This window comes from Xyrauchen texanus, chromosome 3 (genome assembly GCF_025860055.1).
Source record: "Xyrauchen texanus isolate HMW12.3.18 chromosome 3, RBS_HiC_50CHRs, whole genome shotgun sequence".
Lineage (NCBI taxonomy): Eukaryota > Metazoa > Chordata > Actinopteri > Cypriniformes > Catostomidae > Xyrauchen > Xyrauchen texanus.
Genome location: NC_068278.1, coordinates 28,182,111 through 28,209,334, shown reverse-complemented (window position 1 = coordinate 28,209,334; position 27,224 = coordinate 28,182,111). Strand labels below are relative to the sequence as shown.

Below are 27,224 nucleotides of genomic sequence, written 5' to 3'. Positions count from 1 at the left end.
GATGTGGATTTGTTAGTGTCCTCAAAATGCATTAACTAATACAAATTAAGCCACCATCAAATGTATGTGTTAATTAGAATGTGTCTTTAGTGGTGTTTCAATTCTCTACTGAACACCCCCAACATGTTCAAACGCTTTTCAAAGTTTGTTTCACTCTTAGTTTTGGACTTTTTGACTTGCCGTACAGTGCACATACCATGACAACATGGCTTCTTCAATGTCATTCTTTGGTCTAAGCCGATTTATCGCTTCTAACTCAGTTGCAAAAACAATTGTGAATCCTGTCAGGTAATAACCAAGAATTAAAATGATTGTTTTGTCATTGTATATTTAAAGACAAAGACAGAACGGTCGATGAATGTTTGTGTCATGTCTGTTTAGAGTGCTACAATTAGCCGGTTAGCTATCTAACAGTGACACTGATCTGTTTGTTCTCTAATAAATCTGTGTTTAAGATGTGCACGACACCGTGACACTTTCAGTCTTAAGACAAAAATAATTTGCCTGTAACCGCAAGATGTAAAGTGTTATGTCAGTTTACTAATCAACGATATTCTAAAATCTGCCCTCCTGTCATTTGAGATCCATCTAATCATCATCCGATAGAAACGGGGAGCTTATTTGTTTGTGTTAAAATGTAATACTATATTGTTCTATATGATCTAAATTTCAGCATGTGTTTCATATGTTTGTAATGTACTAAGGAGTATCATATTTGGTTTTGCTGTTCCTTATGGCCGGAAAGCTAGTTAGGTCACGTCCTTGTGCAGGTCCAGTACAGGTTTCTGTGGCCACTAAAACAAGCTTTTATTTCTTACCCCCACACTCAATCCATCGGTTCAACAATATTTGGTGACCCTAACAGGTTTTAGTTTAATGGACTATAGTACTATGTATTTATTTGACACATTTGAATTAACTTAGATTTTTTTTTTTTTTTAAATCCACATAAAATGCTGCATGCCAGATATTTTTACAAATGCTTTTTTTTTCTTTTTTTATGGCGTTAATTGAAGCAAGCATAGTGCTCTTATGCCTAGGTGATTTTTTTTATATTATTATTATTTGAATGCTTTCTTTAAAAAAATATATATTATATTTGTATATATAACATTCACATAATGATTTAATAGTTGTTTTGTATGCATAACAATTAATCCTTGATGCGAAGTTTGGCCTAATATGCACACAAAGTCTGCTCTGATTTTGCAAGTAGTTTAAGAACCTTTGTTTTACTTACACAGCCTTTGGCTATTTATTGAAAGTTTTTTTTCTTTTCTTTTTTGATTTCAGTTACTTTCATTCTTCAGTATTATCTGGTATTTGTAAATTATATTATGGAATATTTGTAATTTTTTGTTTGTAAACATAGCACATTTGGTAATTGAAATGTTTGCTACACCATCAAGTGACTGTCCCCTGACAGACATACCATTGGATAGTGATCTGAATCTCCTGCAAAAGAAGTCCTATACAGTAGCTAACCAATTAGTTTCAAGCGGCTTTAATTTCCATCATCTGCTGGCCATTTGGTGTTTACTTAAAAACAAAATGAAAAAGGTCAGCGAGGGGGTTCCCTTGCTTGGAACTACTGCTTTATTTTTTTTTTGTTTATTTCAAATCAGCTAGAAGTCGGCATTAAATAAAAAGTCACCCTGTCTGTTTTCTAAATGCATGTTATTGATCTTACTGTGAATGATTCATCCATGCCTTTGTTTTATTTATTCATTTATTTTGACCTCGTAATCTTTTCTCAAAATGTAATAACTCGATCTTCCGGTGAAACTACAGACTTCTATCTGGTCGCGTATGCAGGATTTCTTCAATCGCTTAAACCCTGCCCCTTTCTTATAAATACCACAACCTTGCGTAGAGTTGAACGAAGCGTCAATCGCATGTTGGTGAAGTTGGCTAGGTGTATTTTCATCTGTTTTTCTTCAAAACTCTCATTCCTTAATACAAACTTCCTTGGCTACGGGTCAGCTGGCTTGAATTTACATTTCGATTGAGGAGGAATAACGGCAAATTCACGGTTGTTTTTGAGACCTTTCACATCTGAATTGCCGAGGTGATCATTAATGAATACAATGCTTTGGTGCCTCCTGGTGTTTATTTATATTTTTGAATGCCATTATCTTGGGATGCACAGCACAAGTGTTTTTAAAACAGCGATGTGCTTGTGCGTATATGTTCTAAATTTGATCATAAATTTGTTGAGATCGCTGCTCAATTTCACCGATAACCGGCTCAGACTCAAGCAACACAGTGGTAGGAGTGTGCGTGTCCATTGCAAACTCACATTCAGATCTTCCTCCATTCTGCTATGCAGCGCCCATATTTTCACAGTTCAATCAACAACCAGTGGACTAGAGGTCGACCGATATTGTTTTTTTCAGGCCGATGCCGATCTTTTGAAATCCGGGTCTATTGCTGCCGATTTATTTTGGCCGATATGTGCTTGTTTTTAACCTCTTATTTGAACCTTTTATTTGAAAGATAAAATGTAACACAAATAATTACTTAAGATAGACAAAATTTCTCAACAAATACATTTATTGAACACTTGACCAATCTGCACTTGTAGACTTAAATTAAAAATGTATAATGTAAAAACATATTTTATAAATAATGTATAACAAATATATTAAATAAACAAAGCAGGTGTTACGAAGTGCTCCGAGACACGAAGGTTGAGATCCAAATGCAGCTTTAATTAAGAGGCAATCCAATCACGTAATCCAATATTCAGAGCATTCAAGAGAAGCACAGGCATAACTAGGGATGGTATCGTTAAGGTTTTAATGGTATTACTAATCTTACCGATACTGCTTATCGATTCGGTACTTTAACGGTATTCTTAACGGTTCTTTTTGTTATATATATATTACAAAAAGATAAACGTTATATAGGCACAGTGATTTAATTTCAGTAAGGTCTACTAACATTACTGTTCAGGTGTGGTCTAAAAAGAAATCTAATAAAGTAATCAATTGTAAAATAACACTGCATAGTTTATCATAGATAGATTAATGCTTATTAATGCAGAAGTTATTCATTCAAGAGTTGTAAGTGATTTTCTCTTTGCCTTTTGTTGTTTGATTCGCAGTAATGGCTCAATCGTCAGCGTGTTTATTAGACTGCTTCCCCTTTAAGACCAAGTGCAGATCAAATAGGCTCCTGATGCACCATATTTTCTCCCAACTATTTCCATATCTACGTCCATTTAAGACATAAACTGTGTTTAAGTGAATCTCCAAGCCGGTCGTTTTGACATATTTTTGTGTATAGTTGATCGTTTAGACGTGCACATGAAACCCAAAGTAGCCTATACTTTGCTTGTCTCGTTGTGGTCTGTATCGGAGCACGCGCCGCCTTGGGAACGTTATCTCTTGCGCTCTTTTTATTATTAAACGCATCCCGCAATTTAGCAACAGTAGCATTTTACATCAATCACCGATCTTGCTGATTCTGACGTTAAGTTTGAGTTTTAGGGAGAAATGTCAGTGCACCACTGTGAAGGGAAGGAAGTTGTGCTAGACAGAATGCGGCTTATGTATAAATATTCTTTTTATAATCTTTGGAAGGCGAAATCTAAAATAAAATCAGACAAATAATCACAGATCTAAACCAGGCTACGTTTGAATGTTTAGTTCTGTCACTCATTAAGCAGGGCTCGTGTTGTGCTCGCTGTGTCACCGCGTGAGAGATCTCTCTCTCTCTCTCTCTCTCTCTCTCTCTCTCTCTGACTGACTGCGAATAGCTAAATTGCATCACAGACAGATGGTTTCATATTATTATACATAGAAATGGCTGGCGAGATAAAATAACTTTCTCTTTATAGCAATAATAAATGTATTTTCTTAATTTCACCAGTACTGACAGCAGAACCGATAACGTCCGAGCTTACCAAAGCCAGTCCTTCAATAGCCTATAGTGCGCTGGTATCTTTTTTTATTACTTATTTCTCTGCATTGAGTGACAACCCTCTCAAATATAAGACACACAAACAGAACAAATAAAAGTCTCAGATTCACTGTCTGTAATTGCAAAATTCTTTCTTACTTATTGTGACATGACAGCAACCCTTCTGCTGTGATAATGCAACTTCAATTACGCTATCAATATCCAAAGTAGCCGAACGTCGCGTTTGTCGCGTTTTTCTTGAAGTTGGCAGTAACATATCAAAAGTTTTTAATTAAATATAAGGAAGTTATACAAATTTAATCCTTACTGTTTTCTCCAAGGAACTTAGCTCCTTCCTAAGGCACTGGATGAGGTCTGTTCACTCTGCTGGAAAATGACTCTAGGGGCAGTGTGCATCGAACACGTGTTCCACAACAACACTAGGCTGCCCACAGATGCGCCTGCCTAATAATCGGCTTGATATACTTGGATATTGGCCGATGCCGATTATGTTAAAAAAAGCAAAATCGGTCGACCTCTACAATGGATAAACTAAAATTCCCACCAACATTTTTTTTCTTGTTCAATAAGCTGTTTTATTCAGAAATACGTCACAATACGGAAGTCGCAACTTCTGTTTCATGCCGACTTAAAATTTCACGTAGTTTTACACATTTCCATTCACAAAGACTGTGACTTTGCTGTGACTTTGCTTAGCTGTTTATTGCTAAATGGATCATACTGTAAAATCTAATAAGTTGGCCTTACATTTTTAAGGCAATTGGATTGCATGCTTTAAGTACACATACTAATTTGGCTCAAGTAAACTGAAATTAAATTTTTCAACTAATCTTTAAAAGTTACAAGTAAACTTAATTCATCTTTGTTTAAAGTATCTATCATTGTTTTTAATGTAATATTTAAATTGAGTTAAAGCATGTCTTATACAGTAAGATTTATTTAAGAATTAGGATTGGATTCTTGATTAGCCATATGGCACATTGGATTCTCCTCAGTACTTTTTAGTGCACATAAATCTGCACTTTGTAAAGTGAAACTGTTTAAAAAAGAATGGCTTAAATGTAACAGCCTCATTGTGACTTCACTCAAATCAAAACGATCATCCAACAAAACAAAAATAGGGGCCTATGAAATCCATAAATGTTTTCCCCAAATTTTGTGTTTTCTGTTTTATTTTCCCTGAATTTTATTTTCAGGTTTTAAAGTATAATAACATTTATCATAAAAAAAAAAAAAATGGTCAATTTTAATCAAATGTGAACATAATAAAATATTAAATTCCAAAACAACTTTGCATTTACAGTCTAGGCCTTCAGTGTGATTCATGCCATTAAGTTTCACAATGAATATGACACCCTATGCCTTTGGGCATCATCATATTATGTGGCAGCTAACTAGTAATATCAATTGACATTTTAAAAACATGTCCATGCACAAAAGCCAGAACTTAAAATGACAATTAATGCTCAAGCAAGCCTCATTTTAACTTTAGCATGACTGTTTTGTGAAATTAACATCTCCCAAACAAGCATTCAAAAATCATAATTTTTCATATGAATCTACCAAGGAGGTCTATAATACCTGGAAAAATCTTAACTAATAATATTTACAATTTAAATGTTGCTTGCAATAAATAGTTTCTTCAGGGTACATGGTTATGCTGCGATCCATTCAAGTTGGATGTGGGATATTCCTACTGGAAGATGATGTTTAAGCAAACAAAACAGCAACGCTCCCATTAGCTTAGCAGGGGTTTGACTCTCATTAGAGATGTCTCCTAGTAACCCAACTGTTAAACAAGGCTGCAGCGCTAGCGTTTGTGCTTCAGGTTTACGATTATCAAAAGAGATTATAATGTTTTATACACGTGTTTCTGCAGGCTACTAATTTATCGATATTACTTATACAAAGTGATAAACATTCACTTTATTATCTCGCTGAGTGTCGACATGTGTGTGACATCATGTATCTACATTTCAGCGAAATCAGAATTGAGAATTTCTGCACGAGCCTACAAGTTGTAATTCTGACTTCAAGATGTATTCCATTGCACTTTTCCTAGTAGGAAGTTGTAAAATCTGACTTTCCAAGTTGAATGTAACGGAGCACTACTTTTCAAAACTTGATCTGACACTGAATTCTCAAGCAGCCTAATTTACACTTAGAAAACTCCTGATGTTGCTATAACAATGCAAAAAGAACTTACCAAGTGAAAATCAGTCCTCCTTTCCTGATTAATAAATTTAGGAATCACACGATCATGCAGAACATCTCGTGTTTGTAAATCCATAAGGATCTCTTTCTCAAAGGCAATACCAGCAGTGATGACAGCCAACTCGTCAAACAGATTGCGCGCTCCTCGCTTTCAAATTACGTACATCACTTAAAGCATGATTGCGTCACTCAAGGCCAGCTAGAAAGCTCGATCGGGACATATCCTAAAGATCACACACACCAAGAACAAATAAATTAATCTGATTGGCTGATGAATCTGATAATCTGACATTAGATGCACATTCATTTGCACTGCTTCGGGCATGCGATTTGTGAAACGGTTGTCACACTTTGCTTGTAAGCATCAAGGAATAAATTCTGACTGGATAAACTCTATTTGTTTGTAGATTAATTAAGAGTGGAAACCAATTAAAAATACATTGGCAAATAGGTGATTGAGAATGAAAGGATGAAAAATATTTATTTATTTGGCAAGTTAGCCCATGTGGTTAGTGTGTAAGGAGTGGCTTCTCACTTTCACTTACTGATGACGCAAGCAGCTCAGCAAGACCGTCTAGGCTATTTGTTTAATTAAATCACAGCCTTTTGTGGTTAAATAATTGCACTAGGACAGGGGTGCCCACACATTTTTGTGTGATGATCTACTTTTAAATGACCAACTCAATAAGATCTACCAACTAAAAAACCACAGTTTCATTTAAAATAAGAAAATGCTTGTTGGGACTACTGCATGTATCCCTACATGGAATTCATCTTCTAATTAATAAAAAAAATATATAGTAATGTTCAATGTTGATCATTCAGTTTTAAAACTAAACCCAAAACACCTACAGCACAATAGATTACAATAACCAGGTCATTTACCTTATACTGATGACTTGCACTGAATGGAATCAGACAGTTTTGCCTAATCCGGGCAGTAGCGCTCTGTTCTCAGAAGTCCTTGGAAGGCACGTATGCGCAAACCTAGTTGTCATGGCAACTGAATAAACAAAACCTCGCCTGGTCAATATTTACTCGTCAAGTGCAAGTCAGACAGAAACTAAAAGGAGGAAAGACATTATATTTATTTTTATAAAAATTTAACGAAAGTACATTTACATTTTGTGCGATCTACCAGCATTGCCTTTGCGATCAACGTATTGGGCACCCCTGCACTAGGACATATCACGATTTTAATTTGATTAACTGTGCATTTATACATAAATTTTATTCCAAATATGGCAAATTCCGTGACATTCGCGTTTTAGTTAATTCCATTTTCATGACTGGATTCCCCGATTCTGTTCGTGTTCGTGCGGAAATCATAGGGCCCTACAACAACAATATTTATTTGTTGTTAAATAATTTATAAATAAAAAATTATTCTACATAAGTTCCCTTGTTTTGACCAAATATACATCATTTATTCAAACACAAGGCTTATGGGAATTCCACACAGCCTTTGTACTTGATAATTTTGAGATAGTAGAACTCGAAAAACAGAAGTTTAAGGAATGTAAATATTTGAGTTATGATTCCAAAATATGACATTTCAAGTACTATTTTAAGGACAACGTAAAAGTTTTTATTAATGACAACTTTAGGGTTTAGAGAGTAATGGTAACTAGTAAGAGTAGTAAAATTTAAGCTTAATTTGAGTAAACTATTTAATTTTTATTTGTTTTACAATTTGAGATCACTATTAGTATTTATAGTAGTAGTTTTCCAGAAACTCAGAAGGCAGAATTAATGGGGGCCCAGGAGAAAGCTATGTTCCTTCCTCTCTCCTCTCCCTTGACACATCCTTCTCCTCCAAAACACTTTAATATGTGGGTGTTTTTACTTAAGTACAGATTTTTTAGTGTGTTTCTACTTGTTATCACAATCATTTTTTAATTTATTCTTCCTGTTTTGCAGGTCAATAAGCACGTCAGGATGGAGGCTGGCAGAACAGCAGGGACAGGGATCCCAGCTCATCACCGTGGATGAGAAATTGGTATGAACTGAATGTGCGTCAGAGGCTTTGGCTGATTTTGGATTGTGTGTTTGGTTTTGGATCATACAAGGTCACTTTTTTTTTTTTCTTATATCAGTGTGCTTTTAAACATGTTTTAAAAAAAATTATTTAATATATTTAAATAATTAAAATTTCTATGAATCCGTACATGCTGGTTGTTTTCTCCTCACAGTCCCCCATTTATCCTGACAGCAAAATTGTTAATACTCTCAGAAGCTTAATACTCTCTCTAGACAGGGCTGACACCCTCACCTAAAATTAAAAAGTTTCCTTTTTTTTTATGTGCTTGAGACAAAAATGACCTTGTTTACCTATGAGACTTCAGACACTCAGCTGGCCTGAATGTGTGGGATGAGTTTGGCAGAATTTGTGTTTGGGTGGACTCATACTATGTCTGACTGTGTCAAAGCGGACAAGTACACTGCCTGTTTTAGGGCTCTCACTTTATAGTAGTGGCCACTCTGAAATAAAGCTGCAAAAGTGCTGCCAAAAAGAGAGGGTTCAAATAAAAAGCGGAAAAAGCAGTCTGACAGTGGCAGACTCGCAGTAAAATGGCAGGTATCCTTTTATAATTGGCCACAGAGCTTTCATTATTGTTCTCTCAGTGAAGGCAAGCTTAGCCCATTGAGCAAGATATTTGGTTGTGGTGAGGTACTGGCTAACCTGTCTTACTCAAAGACAGAGATTTTACACTTACTGAAAGCATTACTAACTGGCCTGTATGAAACACAAATATGTTTTTCTTTCTGTTGAGACCAAGAAAATGTCATGCCGCTGTTTTGCTTAAATAGCGACCTTAATTTAGTCATTGCACTCGCCACCAAACAGCTTGCAATACTGTTAATGTGACCCTTATACAAGATTCAAAAAGGAGAGAAAAAAAACCACAAAAAACTCAGCAGTCAAAATGCCAACTTTTTTACAACCTGTTTTTTTTTGCCCATCCTATACTTTTATATATTTACAGTATGTCAGAAATTATATGTAACATTTTTTAGAAATAAAAATAACCACAGCGTTCTCTGAATTGAAAGTGCCTTTTTCAAGGGTTGCCAACATTTGCCGATTGTTTCTGCAAAATCAAATATGTTTAAGTTGCTCTGTGAAGATAATCATTGATCTGAGGTCATTGTAGAATGTCTTGTAGAATTTATATTGGGTCATCTGGACGCGTTTTTCTATTTGACAAAGAATAAATTCTACTTGACATTTCTTTGGATCTCTAATTTTCATGGGTTACCCTGTAATTTATCACCAAAACATGGAGACATGTTGACTTGGAAGAATGTGGAGGAGAGGGAGTGGAGGGAGGGAGGGAGGAAGACATCACAAAGAGCGTCAAATTCAGCTTCACTAAAGAGTATGGGATTTGAACTCCAATTAGTTTTTAAGGTGCATTATTTGATTGCAAAATGGCTTTTAGAGAGAGGGATTAAACATTTTATTAAACAATACATTTACATTTATTTACATTAATTTATTTAAGACGCTTTTATCCAAAGCGACTTACAGTGCACTTATTTCAGGGACAATCCCCCCGGAACAACCTGGAGTTAAGTGCCTTGCTCAAGGACACAATGGTGGTGGCTGTGGGGGTCGAACCAGTGACCTTCTGATTAACAGTTATGTGCTTTAGCCCACCACGCCACCACCACTCCAGCTAATCTATATATATATATATATATATAATTATGGTGAGAAGAATAACATCTCAGGAGGCTATTCCGAGATGCTGGTTGGTGCTGTTTTGGCAGCACGAGGGTGACCTACACAATATTTAGGCAGATGTTTTTAATGTTGTGGATGTTGTGGCTTGTAGGGTGCTCCCGGTCAGCCGTGGTGAGTACCTACTGACAGTGGTCTGAGGAGAGACAAACCATAAACCAGCGACAGGGTGTTGGACGGCCAAGGCTCATCGATGCACGAGGGCAATGAAGGCTATCCCGTCCGGTCCAGAACCAACAGAAGTTCCACTGTGACAGAATATTTTAATGATAGTTATGGGAGGAATGTGTCACAACTACAGTGCAACACACCCTGCTGCGTATTTTGCCTCGTAGCCGCAGACCGGTGCTAGTGCCCATTATGACCCCCTCCACTGTCGAAAGCGCCTACAATGGGCACGTGAGCATCTGAACTGGACCTTGGAGCAGTGGAAGAATTTTTCCTGGTCCATTGAGTCCTGTTTTCTTTTACATCACGTGGACAGCTGTGTATGTGTGTGCTTGGCATGTGTGTCGCAATATGTATCGTGAGGTGGCTGGAGATACCCACCCCTAGTTTCAATGCGGGATGTGAATCCGGGTCTCCCACGCTTCTGATGTCACAAGGGAAGGTAAAGTGGCTTGAGCCGATGTAAAAATAACTGATGGGAGATTGGGCTTGTCAGTGAGTCTTTGTAATTTGGCCGATCCTAGGGTACCAGAACTGTCAGAAACAATATGCCGACTACTGTTTGATCATGTTTTATGAACAAGGGTTTAGTAAAATGCAACATTTTATATGTCTGTTTCTACCAAATTCTTTAGTCAGCTAATTAACTTATGATAAAAATACTTTAGTTGGACTTGGAACTTATTTTTTTATAATAATTTTTATTTTTTATATTTCATTTAAAATTAACTATATCAGAATAGGATTTAAAAGGCAAAAACATGGCTCCTGTGGTTATAAATTATATAGTTTTATATTTCTTAAATAAAAAACTTTTCCATAAGTTGTTTACAAACAAATGGATCTAAGTTTCATGTACCTTTTGAAAATAAAAACGGAAAGATATTTTTAAATATCCAGTTTGAAAAGGAGCAAAATAAAAAAATTAAATACTTATTCCCTTTGAGCTCTAGTGAAAGTGCTTGCAACTGTACCACTGTCTGAGCCAATGCAGGGATCTCTTGTTAACATGAGTCTTACACTAACCAGCCTTCTAGGATCTTTGCTGCTTCTGAAGCTCCAGATTTAAAAAAGAATGTGAGAGTGGAGATTTTTTATGCAGTGCAGGAACCAGGAAGATATTAAGGTCAAATTAGCTGTTGCCAGAATGCCAGCTGGCTGGTTGGCATAGGGCAATTGGCCAGTCTCATTTATACAATTTTACACACTATGGTTGCAAGCGAACTTTTTATGCCAGTCCTTTATTTGGTTTTTAAAAACCATCCCACAGTGTACCAGTTAGCCAGGAAATTACTATTTGTTGAAGCTAATATTTTTTATTAATGAGTTAAAGGGATAATTCACCCAGAAGTGAAAATTATTTGGTCATTTACACACTCTCATGTTGTTCCAAACCAGTATTACTTCACCCACCCACGCTCATGTGGAGCACAAAGCATGTTTCCTTATTTGTTTACCTTACCTTCAGCATACATCTCAAGTGTCTGTTTTGTCTAGTTGTCCCCTCATACCACATGCTTGTCCAAGAGAAAAAAAAGTAAGGCCGGCAATTATGTCGAAGCATATGTTACTTTGAAGAGGATCTGACAAGAGGCTTTGTGTTTCAGCCGCTAAATGGTATTTCATTTGCTTAACACTTGAGAAAGTAACATTTAAAGTACCCGACAGCACCTTTGTGTGGCAGAGGAAGGAGACTTGCACCAGCTGTAGTGCAAACTACTTTCCTCACTTCATTTTCACCACCCTGTGGTCTCAACACATACATTTTTTCTGCTCGTAGTCTGGTAATTATTGCCAACATAGCTGATATGTCTTTTGTAAAACTTTGGGCTGTGATTCATTTAGTAAATGTTGCTTAATTGTAATTGCCATTACTTTCACAGAGTTTGAATTGTTTTATTTTCCAGCATTAATGATAGATAACAATTGACTGAATGGCTGTCTGGGTCTCCTGTAGAATTTTTACTGCTATTAACAAACACCTTTGCAAATCCTTTTGTTATTTGTTGTGGGGTTGCTCCGATACCAAAGTTTCTCTTCGGTATCGATACTAAATAGATACTTTGGCAACAAATAAAAAGCCTCCGATTTTTATTAATTACACAGAAAATGACTTGATTATCAAAAGATTAAAATAACTGCATAAAGTCGTACAGATACAAATTCTGCATTTTCCGTTTAAATTTTTCTGGATTCCTTGTTAAATGTTTTAATGAAATGTTATGATCAAATGGTGTTTAATCAAATGAATACATATACAGCTTTAATAGAACTAAAATATAATAATGAACAAAAAATTGCAATTTTATTTTTGGTAAAATATAATTCTGCACATCAGCGCTTCACCATATTAATGAAAACATTAATGGAAAGAAATCTGATTACTTGAGGCACAAGGCTGCTATATCGTAATCACAACATGCTGATATACAGTACACTTGCTTTTGTAATATTGCTTACAGATAATATAATAATAATAATAATAATGCATCCATTTAATATTATACTATGAGTATTATTGCTACTTTTTGAATATTACATTTTAGACTGTAGTTATAGTTTTCCATTTTTTTTTGTAAAATGAGGTAAAGAAGCACAATTTATGATTCCAATATCATACAATTTTATGCGTCTGCGCGCATGTGTAAAGTAGAACATAGAGCAGAGCAGCACCTCTCATTCATTCTGTTAAACACAGTGAATGTGACTGTATATTGTATATAATTTAATGACATTCTTCTGCTGTATAATGATCACACATGGCCATATCAAGACTTTAAACATTTTTCAAATTGTCATTGATTTGATTTCCAAACTTTCACATCTCATAAGATTTTGCTAATGGCAACATAATGTAGGATTGTACCAAAATTAGCAACAAGATGATATTGTACCATTTAAAAACATTTGGGATTGCGATATTTAATTAGTACCGGTATATCGTGCAATCCTTATTTGTTGTGATGGTATGTTTGCCTAGAATTAAAATGGTTGGGTATAGGCAATTTGTTTTTTATTTTCAAAATTAGGAAATAGAAAAAATTATGTCCATTAGTGTTTTATGGTTGATTTCTGTGGTTTTGTATAGTGAATGGCCGATATATCGGCCAGGCCGATTAATTGACCGATATTTCACCATTTTTTTGAGCATCGGCTGATAACCGTGTTTGCTTGGCCGATTAACAGAAGCTTTAACATTCCCTTGTGTCAGTTCCAAAATCTACCAATAGATTTGTCAATGGATACTCAACACTGTCTGCTTTCAAGTTATTGTTTTCTTTTCAAGTTTATGCAAATTTGAGTTAATATTGCACAATATAAGTGATTGTTTCACGTTAGAAAATGTGTACATCTGATTTGCTTTTGTTAAATTGATATGTTTATCTGCATTTAAATCGGCCATCAGCCAGCCTGCTCTCTAGAGCAGCCATTGAAAAACCCATATTGATAGACCACTAATTTTGTGTCAGTTGCGTGTCTAACAGCATTTCTTGTAATTTGTCACTCCAAGACGTCTTACAGGTCATCCACCTGTTGCACGTATATGAGCAAAATTACTTGCTCATGAAATACCTGCATTTGGATGAGGAGCTTGCAAACTGGATTGAGCCTCATCGCATGTGGCGGGTGCTATTTCACACCCTGGGCACATAAAAAAATAACGAACGTTAATAAAATCACTTATAGAAAATGCTCTTAACAACTAAGATCAATAGTTATTGAGAAACGAGGCCTAGAACTCTATGAATGTGTGTGTCTTGGAGAAGCGCTTTCATTGTACTCGTGAACAGCAGAGCTCACTGCGCACACATATCAAATCAGAAATAAAGTGCAAATTACAACGTTTCACTAGCATCAGAATGGTAGTATCCAGGACAGATTAGAGTGCAACAAGAATATATATATATATATATATATATATATATATATATATATATATATATATATATATACATACATACATACAGTGCATCCGGAAAGTATTCACAGCGCTTCACTTTTTCCACATTTTGTTATGTTACAGCTTTATTCCAAAATGGATTAATTTCATTATTTTCCTCAAAATTCTACAAACAATGCCCCATAATGACAGTGCAAAACAAGTTTATTAAAAATTAAAAATGAATAAAAAAAAAAATCACATGCGTTAAGGATGCAAAACCCCCACCTGTCACACACATACACTGACACCTACTCCCCGACCCAGCATACTAATAATGTGGCAACTGTAATTCGAGAACAGAGTTGACCCTCTGTGTCAGCTGCATCCTTGACTCTCACACACCAGTAGTACGTGTTTATTTCTGTCAGTGAGTCTGTAATTAGCCCAGTCGTCAGACTCCGCATACTTGAAAGTTGTTATGCAATGAAAGGGTGACCATCAAGTTGGCCACGGCTGTTGATTTAACCCCAAGTCATTTACAGAGACCACCTTGTGCTTATAATCCAAATTTTTCATGAGCCTCCATAATGAGTGTTTTAAATTACATCTAATGATTATAAAAGTGATGTGTCTCCCCTGTGTGTGTGATGTGTGGTCAGCCAGACTCACTGTGAATTCTGCAATAGTGGATCGAAAGTTCTGCTTCTGAAATTCGTCTGTGCTTACCGAAATTTGAATCACTGCCCCCAGTGGCTGAAGCTGAAAGTTTATTTGAACATACAGGTGAAACTCGAAAAATTAGAATATCGTGCAAAAGTTCATTAATTTCAGTAATTCAACTTAAAAGGTGAAACTAATATATTATATAGACTCATTACAAGCAAAGTAAGATATTTCAAGTCTTTATTTGATATAATTTTGATGATTATGGCTTATAGCTTATGAAAACCCCAATTAGAATATTACATGAAATCAAAAAAAAAAAAGGATTTTAAATACAGAAATGTCGGCCCTCTGAAAAGTATAATCATGCATATGTACTCAGTACTTGGTTTGGGCCCCTTTTGCATTAATTACTGCCTCAATGCGGCGTGGCATGGATGCTATCAGCCTGTGGCACTGCTGAGGTGTTATGGAAGACCAAGATGCTTCAATAGCGGCCTTCAGCTCTTCTGCATTGTTTGGTCTCATGTCTCTCATCTTTCTCTTGGCAATGCCCCATAGATTCTCTATGGGGTTCAGGTCAGGCGAGTTTGCTGGCCAATCAAGCACAGTAATACCATGGTCATTGAACCAGGTTTTGGTACTTTTGGCAGTGTGGGCAGGTGCCAAGTCCTGCTGGAAAATGAAGTCAGCATCTCCATAAAGCTTGTCTGCTGAAGGAAGCATGAAGTGCTCTAAAATGTCCGGTAGGCGGCTGCGTTGACTCTGGACTTAATAAAGCACAGTGGACCAACACCAGCCGATGACATGGCTCCCCAAACCAACACAGACTGTGGAAACTTCACACTGGACTTCAAGCATCTTGGATTGTGTGCCTCTCCATTCTTCCTCCAGACTCTGGGACCTTGGTTTCCAAATGCAAAATTTGCTCTCATCAGAAAAGAGGACTTTGGACCACTGAGCAACAGACCAGTTCTTTTTTTCTTTAGCCCAGGTAAGACGTTTGACATTTGAAGCCCATGTCCAGGACCCGTCTGTGTGTGGTGGCTCTTGATGCAGTAACTCCAGCCTCAGTCCACTCCTTGTGAAGCTCCCCCACACATTTGAATGGCCTTTTCCTGACAATCCTCTCCAAGCTACGGTCATCCCTGCTGCTTGTGCACCTTTTTCTTCCACACTTTTCCCTTCCACTTAACTTTCTATTAATGTGCTTTGATACAGCGCTTTGAGAACATCCAACTTCTTTTGCAATTACCTTTTGAGGCTTTCCCTCCTTGTGGAGGGTGTCAGTGATGGTTTTCTGCACAACTGTCAGGTCAGCAGTCTTCCCCATGATTGTGAATTCAACTGAACCAGACTGAGAGACCATTTAAAGGCTCAGGAACCCTTTGCAGGTGTTTAGCTGATTAGAGTGTGACACTTTGAGCCTACAATACTGAACCTTTTCACAATATTCTAATTTTCTGAGATTCTGAATTTGGGGTTTTCATAAGCTGAAAGCCATAATCATCAAAATTACATCAAATAAAGGCTTGAAATATCTTACTTTGCTTGTAATGAGTCTATATAATATATTAGTTTCACCTTTTAAGTTGAATTACTGAAATTAATGAACTTTTCCACGATATTCTAATTTTTCGAGTTTCACCTGTATGGGCACCTGTGAGCTTCAGTTTCTGGGTGAAAAGTCTACAGAGGGTCGCAAAAAGGGAGTTGCATTTTTAGTTTTAAATGATGTAATACAGTCAACAGGAAAGCGCATTTTATTAACGCTACCCTCAAAACCCCAATCCTAAACCTACGATCATTGGAGTAAAAATGTCATTTTAGAGCACAAATGCTACCTCTGGATCCACTCTCACCGTTTTGTTTTTGTGACTTCAGGACCAGAACTGGCATCTTAAAGGTTGCTTGTGCAACACACAATCAGTAGCACCACAAGAAAAGATTGAACACATTTGAATCAATGCAAAAATCTCTGATTGGGGATGAAGCTTGTCAGTAATTTGGCAGAACTATGTTGATCTTGGGGTACATGAAGATTTGGAATTCTGAACGTGTTCGTAAGCCATGTGATCATGTTGGCCAACATGTCTTTGCACAATATACACAATATGTGCACAACATGGTGTTGACAGTGATTCACATCCACATTTAAAACATCTAAAGGTGTAGTATGAAATTTCTTCACCTGTTTTCTCTGCTTTTAGTTATTCTGGTGCCACTTCACTTCTAAACAGGGCACATATAAGCAGCAAACCACCAGCAGAGATTGCAAAACCAGCAATGCTTGTTAGTTGGTGACAGAGTTGGGTAGTAACAGATTACATGTAATCTGGATTACATAAACAGATTAAAATTAGACATAAACAGGAAAATTAAGTACTTGTAATTTGGTTAAACTACTACTTGAAAAAAATTCCTCCACAGTGCACTCTTTAAGGGTGCAAAAATACAGTTTGGAAAATGCCCATTGGCAAAATGGTATTTGTAGATTATCCTACTCAAATGCATGTGACATCAAATAAACAAGAGTTAGGTCAGAGGTTATACAAATGCAGTCCAAAAGTAATCAGATTAGATCACCTAAGCAGTATAATCCAAGAGGTTACGGTACTGATTACATTTTTTTCATGTAATTTGTAATCCATACCGGATTGCAATTCTTAAGTAATGTACCCAGCACTGTTGGAGAACTTATTGCTTTATTTAAACCAACATATTTCTGGAAAGAGGTTGTCAAATTGTCTCTACACATTTAACTGGAATATGGGAAGTTATTTTATATAGAAAAATAAAACAATTCTCATTTAAATGAATGCAGCAAAAAAAAAAATAATGTAAAAAATTTGAAGCATGGCTAAAGAAGCCGTGAGAACCCGAGAGAATTCGTCCTTCTTCAGCACTGAAGAAGCCAACTAATGTCAGCTAATTGTCAGAAATTGTGTGCAAATCCTTTTCACCTCGTCTCATTTGGAAAGTGAAAGAAATTTTGGAAACCACATAAGATGTGTTTATGTTACTGGTCTGCCATGCTTAACATGTGGATCATCAGTCAGTGGTCTACAAATCTGTTTACCCAGAGAGTGAATCTTTATGCAGGTGAGCATACAGACCGACCTCTAATGACTTTCGAAGTAATTTTTATGTTTGTAGTGTTTTGGATGTCTCTCAACACGCCTCTAAACAGATTTTGTCCTTAATGATTTTTGCTCTTGAACTTTTTTTCCCCCTTTGTCTTATTGTATGTATTAATCACCAAGTGAATTCAACCAGTGAGATTCTGAAGGATTTGTCGTGGAACAGTGATGAAGGGACAATTATTTGAATCTGAACTCCATATGAGCAGGTTTAAACTCACTGAGCACTTTATTAGGAACACCTCAGTTAATGTTCACATCAACCATCAGAATGCAGGGAAAAAATGTATCTCAGTGATTTTGAATCTAGTATGATTGTTGGTGCCAGATGGGCTGGTTTGAGTATTTCTGTAACTGCAGATATCCTGGGATTTTCATGCCAACAATCTCTAGGGTTTACTCAGAATGGTGCCAAAATTCAAAAACATCCAGTGTTCTGCCGACAGAATAAGAGGTCAACGGAGAATGGCCAGACTGGTTTGAGCTGACAGAAAGGCAACGGTAACTCAGATAATCATTCGGTACATTTGTAGTGAACAAAATAGCATCTCAGAATGCACTACACGACGAACCTTGAGGTGGATTGGCTACAACAGCAGAAGACCACGTCAGGCACTTTATTAGGACCATAGTGTTCCTGGGAGTGGTGGTGGCGTAGTGGGCTAAAGCACTAAACTGTTAAGCAGAAGGTTTTCGGTTTGATCCCCACAGCCACCACCATTGTATCCTTGAGCAAGGCAAGTTGCTCCGGGGGGATTGTCCCTGTAATAAAGGCTCTGTAAGTATCTTTGGACAAAAGTGTCTGTCAAATGCATAAATGTACATGTAATAAAATGCTCAGTGAGTGTATATTTACATTACAGCCTTTAGAAATCTTTGAACAGTTGCTTTTCCCTTCTAGTCTGAAACAGCCCACAGATGCCATCAAACAATTTATAAATCGGCTATTGTATGTGTGTGGCAAAACAAAGATTCTGTCCTACAAGTAGCTGTAGAGACTGTACTGGCACAATCATCAGAATTTCAGAGTGTGTTTAAGCAAAGCAATCGATCAAGGAACCTCTTCTGAAGTGGGTTGACATTTAAAATTGTCAGTTTTATTTATCAGTGTATTTTTTATTTCTTTTAAAATTTGAAATTGATTGCATTTTATTAAAAAAAAGTCAAAAGTAGTACTAACTTGCATCAAGAGCATTTGTCTTTTGCTTTTATCACTGGTTGCATGGTGAATTCTTTCTTGTTTACATTTACATTTAGATATGAAACCTGTATGCCACTTGGCTCTACCGAGCTGCATGCAGGGCTCATTCAAGCAGTCGGCCCCACAGTCTGCAGCTATGAAAGGGCTCCCATGCCCTTTATTCACCAAGGAGCCAGAGGTGTCAGAAATATAGACACGCTTTCACATGACGAAGACTTTACCAGCCTTTTCTCACCCTCTCTTAAGCCTGGCATTCTGTTTGCACATACAGGTATTGAGGGGCTCTGTGAATGGTGTCAAACTTCATAGTTCTCATTTTGCTTCCTGTACATGCAAAGAGAAAAGTGCAGTGTTTTCCTTTGTGGTCCCTCTCTGTGCCCTAATTTATTTTTCTTGAAGCACCATATTTAAGGCACAGTCGCCTGCTTTGTCTACGGCCATTGTGCAATCGTCTGTGGCATAGATCACCCTCGTAGTTTTTGTTGCCGTAATGTATGCAGGCAAGTCTTAAGTCTAGACTACTTTTTTTTATATATATATATTTATTAAAATTTAAGTACATTTTTTCTCTTATTTTGCAGGATAATGGAAAGTATTTTCAGAATTTTTTAATAGACCATAATATTCAGTTTTCTGTTAATTTGGACTAAAGGCAGGTTTTGTGAAGAATAGCTTGTAGCAAAAGTATTATTGAACATAATACATTGATAGATATTGAATGTAACTCTTGCATGTCTGTTTAGACTAATTGTCATTCTGCTCAGCAGTATCTTTGTAAGAGCCCCCATTTCTCAATGCCCTGCATTGAGAATTTTTAACCAAAAAATGTATTCTCATGTTGAGACATTTTACCATTGTAAAGTTCAAGCCATCTGAATCTTTTAACCTTGAGTTTTGGGGAGATACGTCATGGAAATTCGGACATTTCCTTAATCTTTGTTTTTGATGTGTCACCAAATAGACAGTATAGATCCGAGCAAGTGTTTTAAGTCATAAATATTATGTTTGTCCCCCAAATGTTTTTAAAGAATTTTGTTCATTATGAAAGCTAAAAAAATTCCCCTTTACTAAAGTTATTCCATGTAATAGACCATATGTTACTGTATGTTCTTTGCAGCATGCTATAATGCCAAATGCTCGAGTGTCATGTGAAGAATTTAAGTCCACGTGTTTGGAAGCCTTTTGTTTGCTGCTCATGCTAAAGAAGCCCTTTTATATGAATCAAGTGGCAGATGACAGACAATAATGAAAATTTGATTCTTTGAAGTTGTAATGGCTATTGAAATGTGTGAAGTTCCTGCATTGAAGGGGGAGCTGCTTGTTGGATTCACAACCTTGGGTGGCTACCGGCTGCTTGCTGGGAGGTTCGTCTGTGTGTTGTTGCCGACTTACCATTACTGGCCTACTGCCGCTTATTCCCAAAGGAATTGGACTCTCTTTGCCTCTATATGTATAGGACTAGGACGCACGTTTTAGAGAATCATCTTGCAAAAATTATGGGTTGCAATTACAATATATTAGTTATTTTTGTACAATAAGTCAAAAGCAAATTTATAGCATTTATTAGTATCCTTGATATTACCTTAGGTATTGATTTGTTTTAAAATAATTCATTTTAAATTCTCTAAAATCACATTGTTGCCTTTAGAAACAGATCCCCATTATGATTAATGTGCTCAGAATGATGTATTCCACTGAACAGTTTACAATGCCTCAAATTTAATGTACTACTCAAGTCTGGAACATTCTTTTCGCCTTCACACCTGAAAGCCCAGATTTCTGGACTGTGACTGAAGACCTGCGGTGAAGGTCACAATAGGCTGTCTCAAAGCATTTTGAGAGTGTGAGAAATTAGCTTGTCTAGACAAGTGCATGTCTACATTCAAAAAGCAAAGTATTTGGGCTTTTATGCCCATGTGCAAAAAAAACTCTAAAAACACAAATATTAGATCGTGTGAATCTTATTTCTATGTAGTGATCTTATTTTTCCAAGATGAAAATATTTGTTTTTTCTCCCTCATTTTGTCAGGATATTACAACTCTGACAGGTGTTCCCGAGGAGCATATTAAGACCCGCAAGGTCCTTATATTTGTGCCTGCCCGCAATGCCATGCAGTCCGGCAACAAAAACGCACAGAAGTGGAAGATGGATTTTGACACCAGGGAACGTTGGGAGAACCCACTGATGGGCTGGGCCTCCACGTGAGTACAAATCACTGTGATCATCTTACGCTGGCCCCTCAAACCAACCCTATAATCCCTTAAAAAGGAATAGTTCAACCAAAAATTAAAATTATTTTTTTTTTTGGCAAAAATAAAACAATGCAAGTTCTAGCTTGAACATGTGTGTCTCCGTCAGTGAGCTACTCTCATGCTATTTTTTTTTTTTTTTTTCAATAAAATGTGCAATGTACCTTTTTGTTTTATATATTCGACTGATATTTTATATTTGAAAAACAGCTGAACGTCAAATATATTTTTCATAATGTTTTATAAAACTACGAACCGGGTTTTCATTGCGATTCAGGATGAAGTGGGGCAGGCAGCACATATTATAGTCTTGTCGTGCATTGCTGTACCTGTTTGCAGCTGTAAAGTACTGTGTTTCTTATGAGAACTATGGAAACAATCAGCCACCTGTCTTTCCAATGGTCCGTTCGACTACTGAATGTGTCTAGCATTGTCTGTCTGTTTTACTAGGCCATTATCACATCAGTCAGATCCAAGTGCGCATCACAGATCATTTACATTTATGCATTTGGCAAACGTTTTTTTCCAAAGATCCAAGTGCCTTGCTCAAGGACACAATGGTGGTGGCTGTGGGGATCGAACCAGCAACCTTCTGATTAACAGTTATGTGCTTTAGCCCACTACGCCACCACCAAAACTGATTTCTGTAAAAAACACAATTCAGAGTATATGGCCTTTGGAAACTGAAAAAAATCACAAGCCAAGAAAAACTTTGCCATTTAAAAGTATATATAACCAATATTTTCTTAGTACAGCTTATACTTAAATGCCTTTTCAATTAGTTAAATAACATTAATATATCCTAATATTGTCTAGATCAGAGGTGCCCAAAGTTGGCCCGTGATGATCTTTGATTTAGCCCGCCTTGCCATAGATGAAAAGAGAGAAAAAAAGAAGAAAAAAAAAAATATATATATATATACAGTGGGTACGGAAAGTATTCAGACCCCCTTACATTTTTCACTCTTTGTTATATTGCAGCCATTTGCTAAAATCATTTAAGTTCATTTTTTTTCCTCATTATTGTACACACAGCACCCCATAATGACAGAAAAAACACAGAATTGTTGACATTTTTGCACATTTATTAAAAAAGAAGAACTGAAATATCACATGGTCCTAAGTATTCAGACCCTTTGTTCAGTATTTAGTAGAAGCACCCTTTTGATCTAATACAGCCATGAGTCTTTTTGGGAAAGATGCAACAAGTTTTTCACATCTGGATTTGGGTATCCTCTGCCATTCCTCCTTGCAGATCCTCTCCAGTTCTGTCAGGTTGGATGGTAAACGTTGGTGGACAGCCATTTTCAGGTCTCTCCAGAGATGCTCAATTGGGTTTAAGTCAGGGCTCTGGCTGGGCCATTCAAGAATGATGCTGCCACCACAATGCTTCACTTTTGAGACTGTATTGGACAGGTGATGAGCATTGCCTGGTTTTCTCCACACATACCGCTGAGAATTAAGGCCAAAAAGTTCTATCTTGGTCTCATCAGACCAGAGAATCTTATTTATCACCATCTTGGAGTCCTTCAGGTGTTTTTTAGCAAACTCCATGCAGGCTTTCATGTGTCTTGCACTGAGGAGAGGCTTCCGTCGGGCCACTCTGCCATAAAGCCCCGACTGGTGGACGGCTTCAGTGATGGTTGACTTACTACAACTTTCTCCCATCTCCCGACTGCATCTCTGGAGCTCAGCCACAGTGATCTTTGGGTTCTTCTTTACCTCTCTCACCAAGGCTCTTCTCCCCCGATAGCTCAGTTTGGCCGGACGGCTAGCACTAGGAAGGGTTCTGGTCGTCCCAAACGTCTTCCATTTAAGGATTATGGAGGCCACTGTGCTCTTATGAACCTTAAGGGCAGCAGACATTTTTTTTGTAACCTTGGCCAGATCTGTGCCTTGCCACAATTCTGTCTCTGAGCTCTTCAGGCAGTTCCTTTGACCTCATGATTCTCATTTGCTCAGACATGCACTGTGAGCTGTAAGGTCTTATATAGACGGGTGTGTGGCTTTCCTAATCAAGTCCAATCAGTATAATCAAACACAGCTGGACTCAATTGAAGGTGTAGAACCATCTCAAGGATGATCAGAAGAAATGGACAGCACCTGAGTTAAATATATGAGTGTCACAGCAAAGGGTCTGAATACTTAGGACCATGTGATATTTCAGTTTTTCTTTTGAAATAAATGTGCAAAAATGTCAACAATTCTGTGTTTTTCTGTCAATATGGGGTGCTGTGTGTACAATAATGAGGAAAAAAAAATGAACTTAAATGATTTTAGCAAATGGCTGCAATATAACAAAGAGTGAAAAATGTAAGGGGGTCTGAATACTTTCCGTACCCACTGTATATATATATATATATATATATATATATATATATATATTTATATTTATTTATCTTTTTTTTACAGCGATGCAGCTCTTCATTTTTAATTTTTTAGTTTTAAAATTTTTTTGGTTTATTTTTCATTACAAAAACTATAGCTTATTTAAAAAGTAGAGAGTATAAGTGATTTCATTTTTTTTAAATGTATATGCATTCTTCAATGACCTTTTAAATATGTGCTGTCTAGCACATAGTTTTCTCCATTGGCCATCCCAGGTGCCACCCCAAAACCTTCACAATGATTGGCCAGCTCCAAAGTCAGAGGTGTGTATTCAATAACACCAGATAGAACCTAGTTGTTTTAAACCGGAGCAGGTTAAGAAATGGCAGATAATTAGTTGGACTCGCGGAACAGTGCGTGCAGTCATCTGAAATGAAATATGGCTTGAACGGGCACTATACGTTGTGCAGTATTTCATATTCACGTGAACGCCACCACTGAAGCACACCCGTGAAGCGCACAGTGCCATATTTTGTCAGGTTCTTCATCATAATCATTTTTTGGAGTCAATGAAATTAATAGGCCTCTCAATTTTTTAATTTGCAGAAATGTGCTTCATAGCTTTTATTTCCTTTAATAATGTAATGCATTCAGCCTTAATCCATCACCTCTTAATAAAAGAAGCAAAAGTACAATTAAAGTTTTTCATATCACAACAGGAAAACTGTTTGAATGTCAAATAAACGTAAGTAGGTTAAATGTATTAATTACGCAAAAACCTTTATAGCATTGTTTAATGAAATAATCCTATTACATTTGGCATTCACAATAAATGGTAATACTGAGTGAAATCCAGGACAATGTGTAGCTTAGGCCTATGATTAGAAATATCTTTAATATCTTCTTTGTCACAGAACAAAACAATATCCTACTTGAAGTTCAAACAATATCCTATTACGTCATGCCACTGTATCTTCATCTCTCCAAAACTGCACAGAACTACCATGTGTTCAATATGAGGAGATGCACTGTTCTTAAAGAGACAGTAACCAGGTTTTAAGAGACGCTTACATTTCGTTGTTTAGCAGACATTTTATCCGAAGTGACTCATAAATGAGAGAGAGACACAACATACATAAAAATTATATTTAAATCAAGTATGTGCATTGTGCAAGTATAGGACACTTGATGATTTTAATTTTAGAGTTCTGTGTGTTTTGCAGAATTAATTTTAAAATAATACAGTTTGATATATGCAGTGTTTACATTTGGCTTTCTTCCCTCAATCAAGTTTGATTTTTGGCCCTTCATAGGAAAAAGTTTGGGCACCTCTGGTCTAGATAACGATTCATTTGATTTTTTTATTCTAAATGTTGTGTGTTAATTGAAAAGAAGAGTTTAAAGTTAGTCTTTTCATTAATTGTCCTGTTGGAATCGGCAAGTCACGCACAGCAGGATAAGAGTGCGTATGCGCAGTCAAGAGTGTGCAGATGGTGCGCACATATTTACGGCAAATACATTTTTTATAAATCCTGATGTGAGAAGGGAAATTACGTACGCCCCTTTTAATTCCCATTTTGCGCATACACAACTTTTATACATCAGGCCCCAGAATTTTCATTAAAACTTGTCCTTTTGTGTTCTTCATAAGAAAGAAATTCATATGGGTATGGAACGACATGAGGGTGAGTAAATTATAACAGAATTTTCCATTTTGGTTGAACTATTCCTTTAAGGACTTTTCCCTCAAATAAAATCAAGCATTTGAAATAATTGTATTTACTTCAAACCTTTTCTTTATTTACATTTTACAATTATTATTTTTTTTATTTCCAATTTAGGGGAGACCCCTTGTCCAACATGGCGCTTACATTTAGTTCTAAGGAGGCGGCAATTGCTTTCGCAGAGAAGAATGGTAATCTGTTTAAATATCTTTCCAACATCATGACCATATTTTTTAAACACAATAATGTTCTGATCAAAATCACATCCAAAAAATGTCTCTTGAGGGAAAGGACATTAAACTTTTAGAAAGAAATATGTTGTTTGTGGCATACAGATGTGCATTTATACTCACCCTGTCTTCTCCAGTCTGGTGTTTACCCTACACATCAGCAGCAGTGGACATCACCCAAATCCAATCTGTAAGATATACTTAGCTGAGTATGTTTATTTTTACAGGTTGGAGTTATGATATAACAGAAAAGAGAGTCCCGAAACCGAGAGTGAAGTCATATGGAGCAAACTTTTCCTGGGATAAAAGGACTAGAAGGTCGACCAAGTAGACAAAGTAATTTCTTCCTATCTGTTATCTTTAACAGACCTGTAAAAATAACATGCTAACTATATCTAATAAAGGAACTATCTTTACAACACCTGTTTTTACTGTATTTTACTGTATTTCTGTATTTCTTATGATGTCTGGATTTTGTACTCATAATAATTTTAATCATTTTAAATACACAAGGGTTCTGTAAGTGTAATTATGTACCTACTTACCCAGTAACTGTAATCTGATTACAATATATTAAAATGTAATGTTACATTATATTTTGACTAAAAATAAATTAGATTACAGTAACTAATTACTTATTAGAATACACCCAACATTGGTAATTTTAGCAGTTAAAATTGGGAGTTAGAATAAGACTTTAACTTTAATCAAAACACTAATTACAAACAAATAATATAAATTCCAATCAAAATATTTTGCTATTTTGTAAAACAATTTGAGGATATTGTATTAAAAAAGCTTGCTTTTGGTAGTTGAGTATTTGCCCTCTTATGATTAATAAAGTTAATGACTATTGTGTGTGGTACCCATGTGCTCTATAACTCATTTCTTCATGTCCTTTGAAAATATTTCTTCTCAGGTGGTTAATTTTTCCACCATCCAAACCCTCTTGAAGTTTAGTGTTGTTAATGGGAGGATGAGGTAAATGTCAAGCTTCAAAAGACTGAATGCGGCTAGATATGTTTACTCATACTCCTCGAGGGATGATCTGAGATGAGTAAAACACCTGCCTGCTCTCAATGAACTTCAATTGGAAAAGCAGTGACCATTTTACCCCATTATTGTTGTTTTCTGATTAACACTTGTTTACTACACGTACAGTGTTAACTTTCATTGCAAATCCTAGCTTGAAATTTGCTTGATGTTATTATGTCAAAGTATTGGTATTCAAAGTCAAAATAAAATGTTTTGGTGTGATTTTGATTTACGCTAGAAAACAATTATTTTTGTAAATTATCATGCTTGTTGCCTAAGCAGTCAGTCACTGTGCAGCAAAAGCTGTTTTCACAGATGAAAAACAATTAACCTAATAAGGACACAATTGCCTTGGACATTAAAGGAAAAACAAATGAATAAAAAACCTAAGAAGTATTTGGACATCTTCATGTGCACTTTTGGTCAAATTCCAGAAACCACCCAGTCACTACTTAGAAAAAGCACAGGATACAGGTACTTCTAAAACACTGATTCCCAACCATGCAGTGAACTACCTTGGGGTACTTGAAAAGATTTTGCTTTGTTAAACCTATTTAACAGAAAGTATAACTTTCCATTGAATCGCAATTTATTTATTTTTATAAAATATGTGCATTTTGTTATATAGAATCTAACACAGATTCTATATGTCTCAATCTGCATAAAAACTGCAATGACTAAACTAAAAACAAATCTTTTTATTTTCCCCTCACCCCCTT

At 36.3% G+C, this 27,224-nt stretch overlaps 1 protein-coding gene across 2 annotated transcripts; it reads left to right on the top strand.

The window, feature by feature from the left end:
* The first annotated feature begins 165 nt into the window (after positions 1-165).
* On the top strand, positions 166-26,862 carry LOC127620788 (NADH dehydrogenase [ubiquinone] iron-sulfur protein 4, mitochondrial-like). 2 transcript variants are annotated; one of them, XM_052094040.1, is made up of 6 exons: positions 166-288; positions 8,059-8,137; positions 20,968-21,140; positions 25,358-25,431; positions 25,698-25,806; positions 26,390-26,862. In XM_052094040.1, exons 1-5 carry the CDS (start codon positions 206-208, stop codon positions 25,799-25,801), a joined length of 513 nt encoding a protein of 170 aa, XP_051950000.1. In that variant the 5' UTR covers positions 166-205; the 3' UTR covers positions 25,802-25,806; positions 26,390-26,862. The 2 variants fall into 2 exon arrangements, with proteins under 2 accessions (XP_051950000.1, XP_051949990.1); XM_052094030.1 differs by lacking the exon at positions 26,390-26,862 and having other exon boundaries at positions 25,698-25,882.
* Positions 26,863-27,224: the final 362 nt, after the last annotated feature.

What these genes read in the sequence shown, in the direction of transcription:
- LOC127620788 (XM_052094040.1), top strand. Translation starts at nt 206, where the DNA reads ATGGCTTCTTCAATGTCATTCTTTGGTCTAAGCCGATTTATCGCTTCT. An exon ending in ACAATTGTGAATCCTGTCAG is followed by an intron (nt 289 to 8,058) that starts GTAATAACCAAG and finishes CCTGTTTTGCAG; the next exon opens with GTCAATAAGCACGTCAGGAT. An exon ending in TGCTTTCGCAGAGAAGAATG is followed by an intron (nt 25,432 to 25,697) that starts GTAATCTGTTTA and finishes TTATTTTTACAG; the next exon opens with GTTGGAGTTATGATATAACA.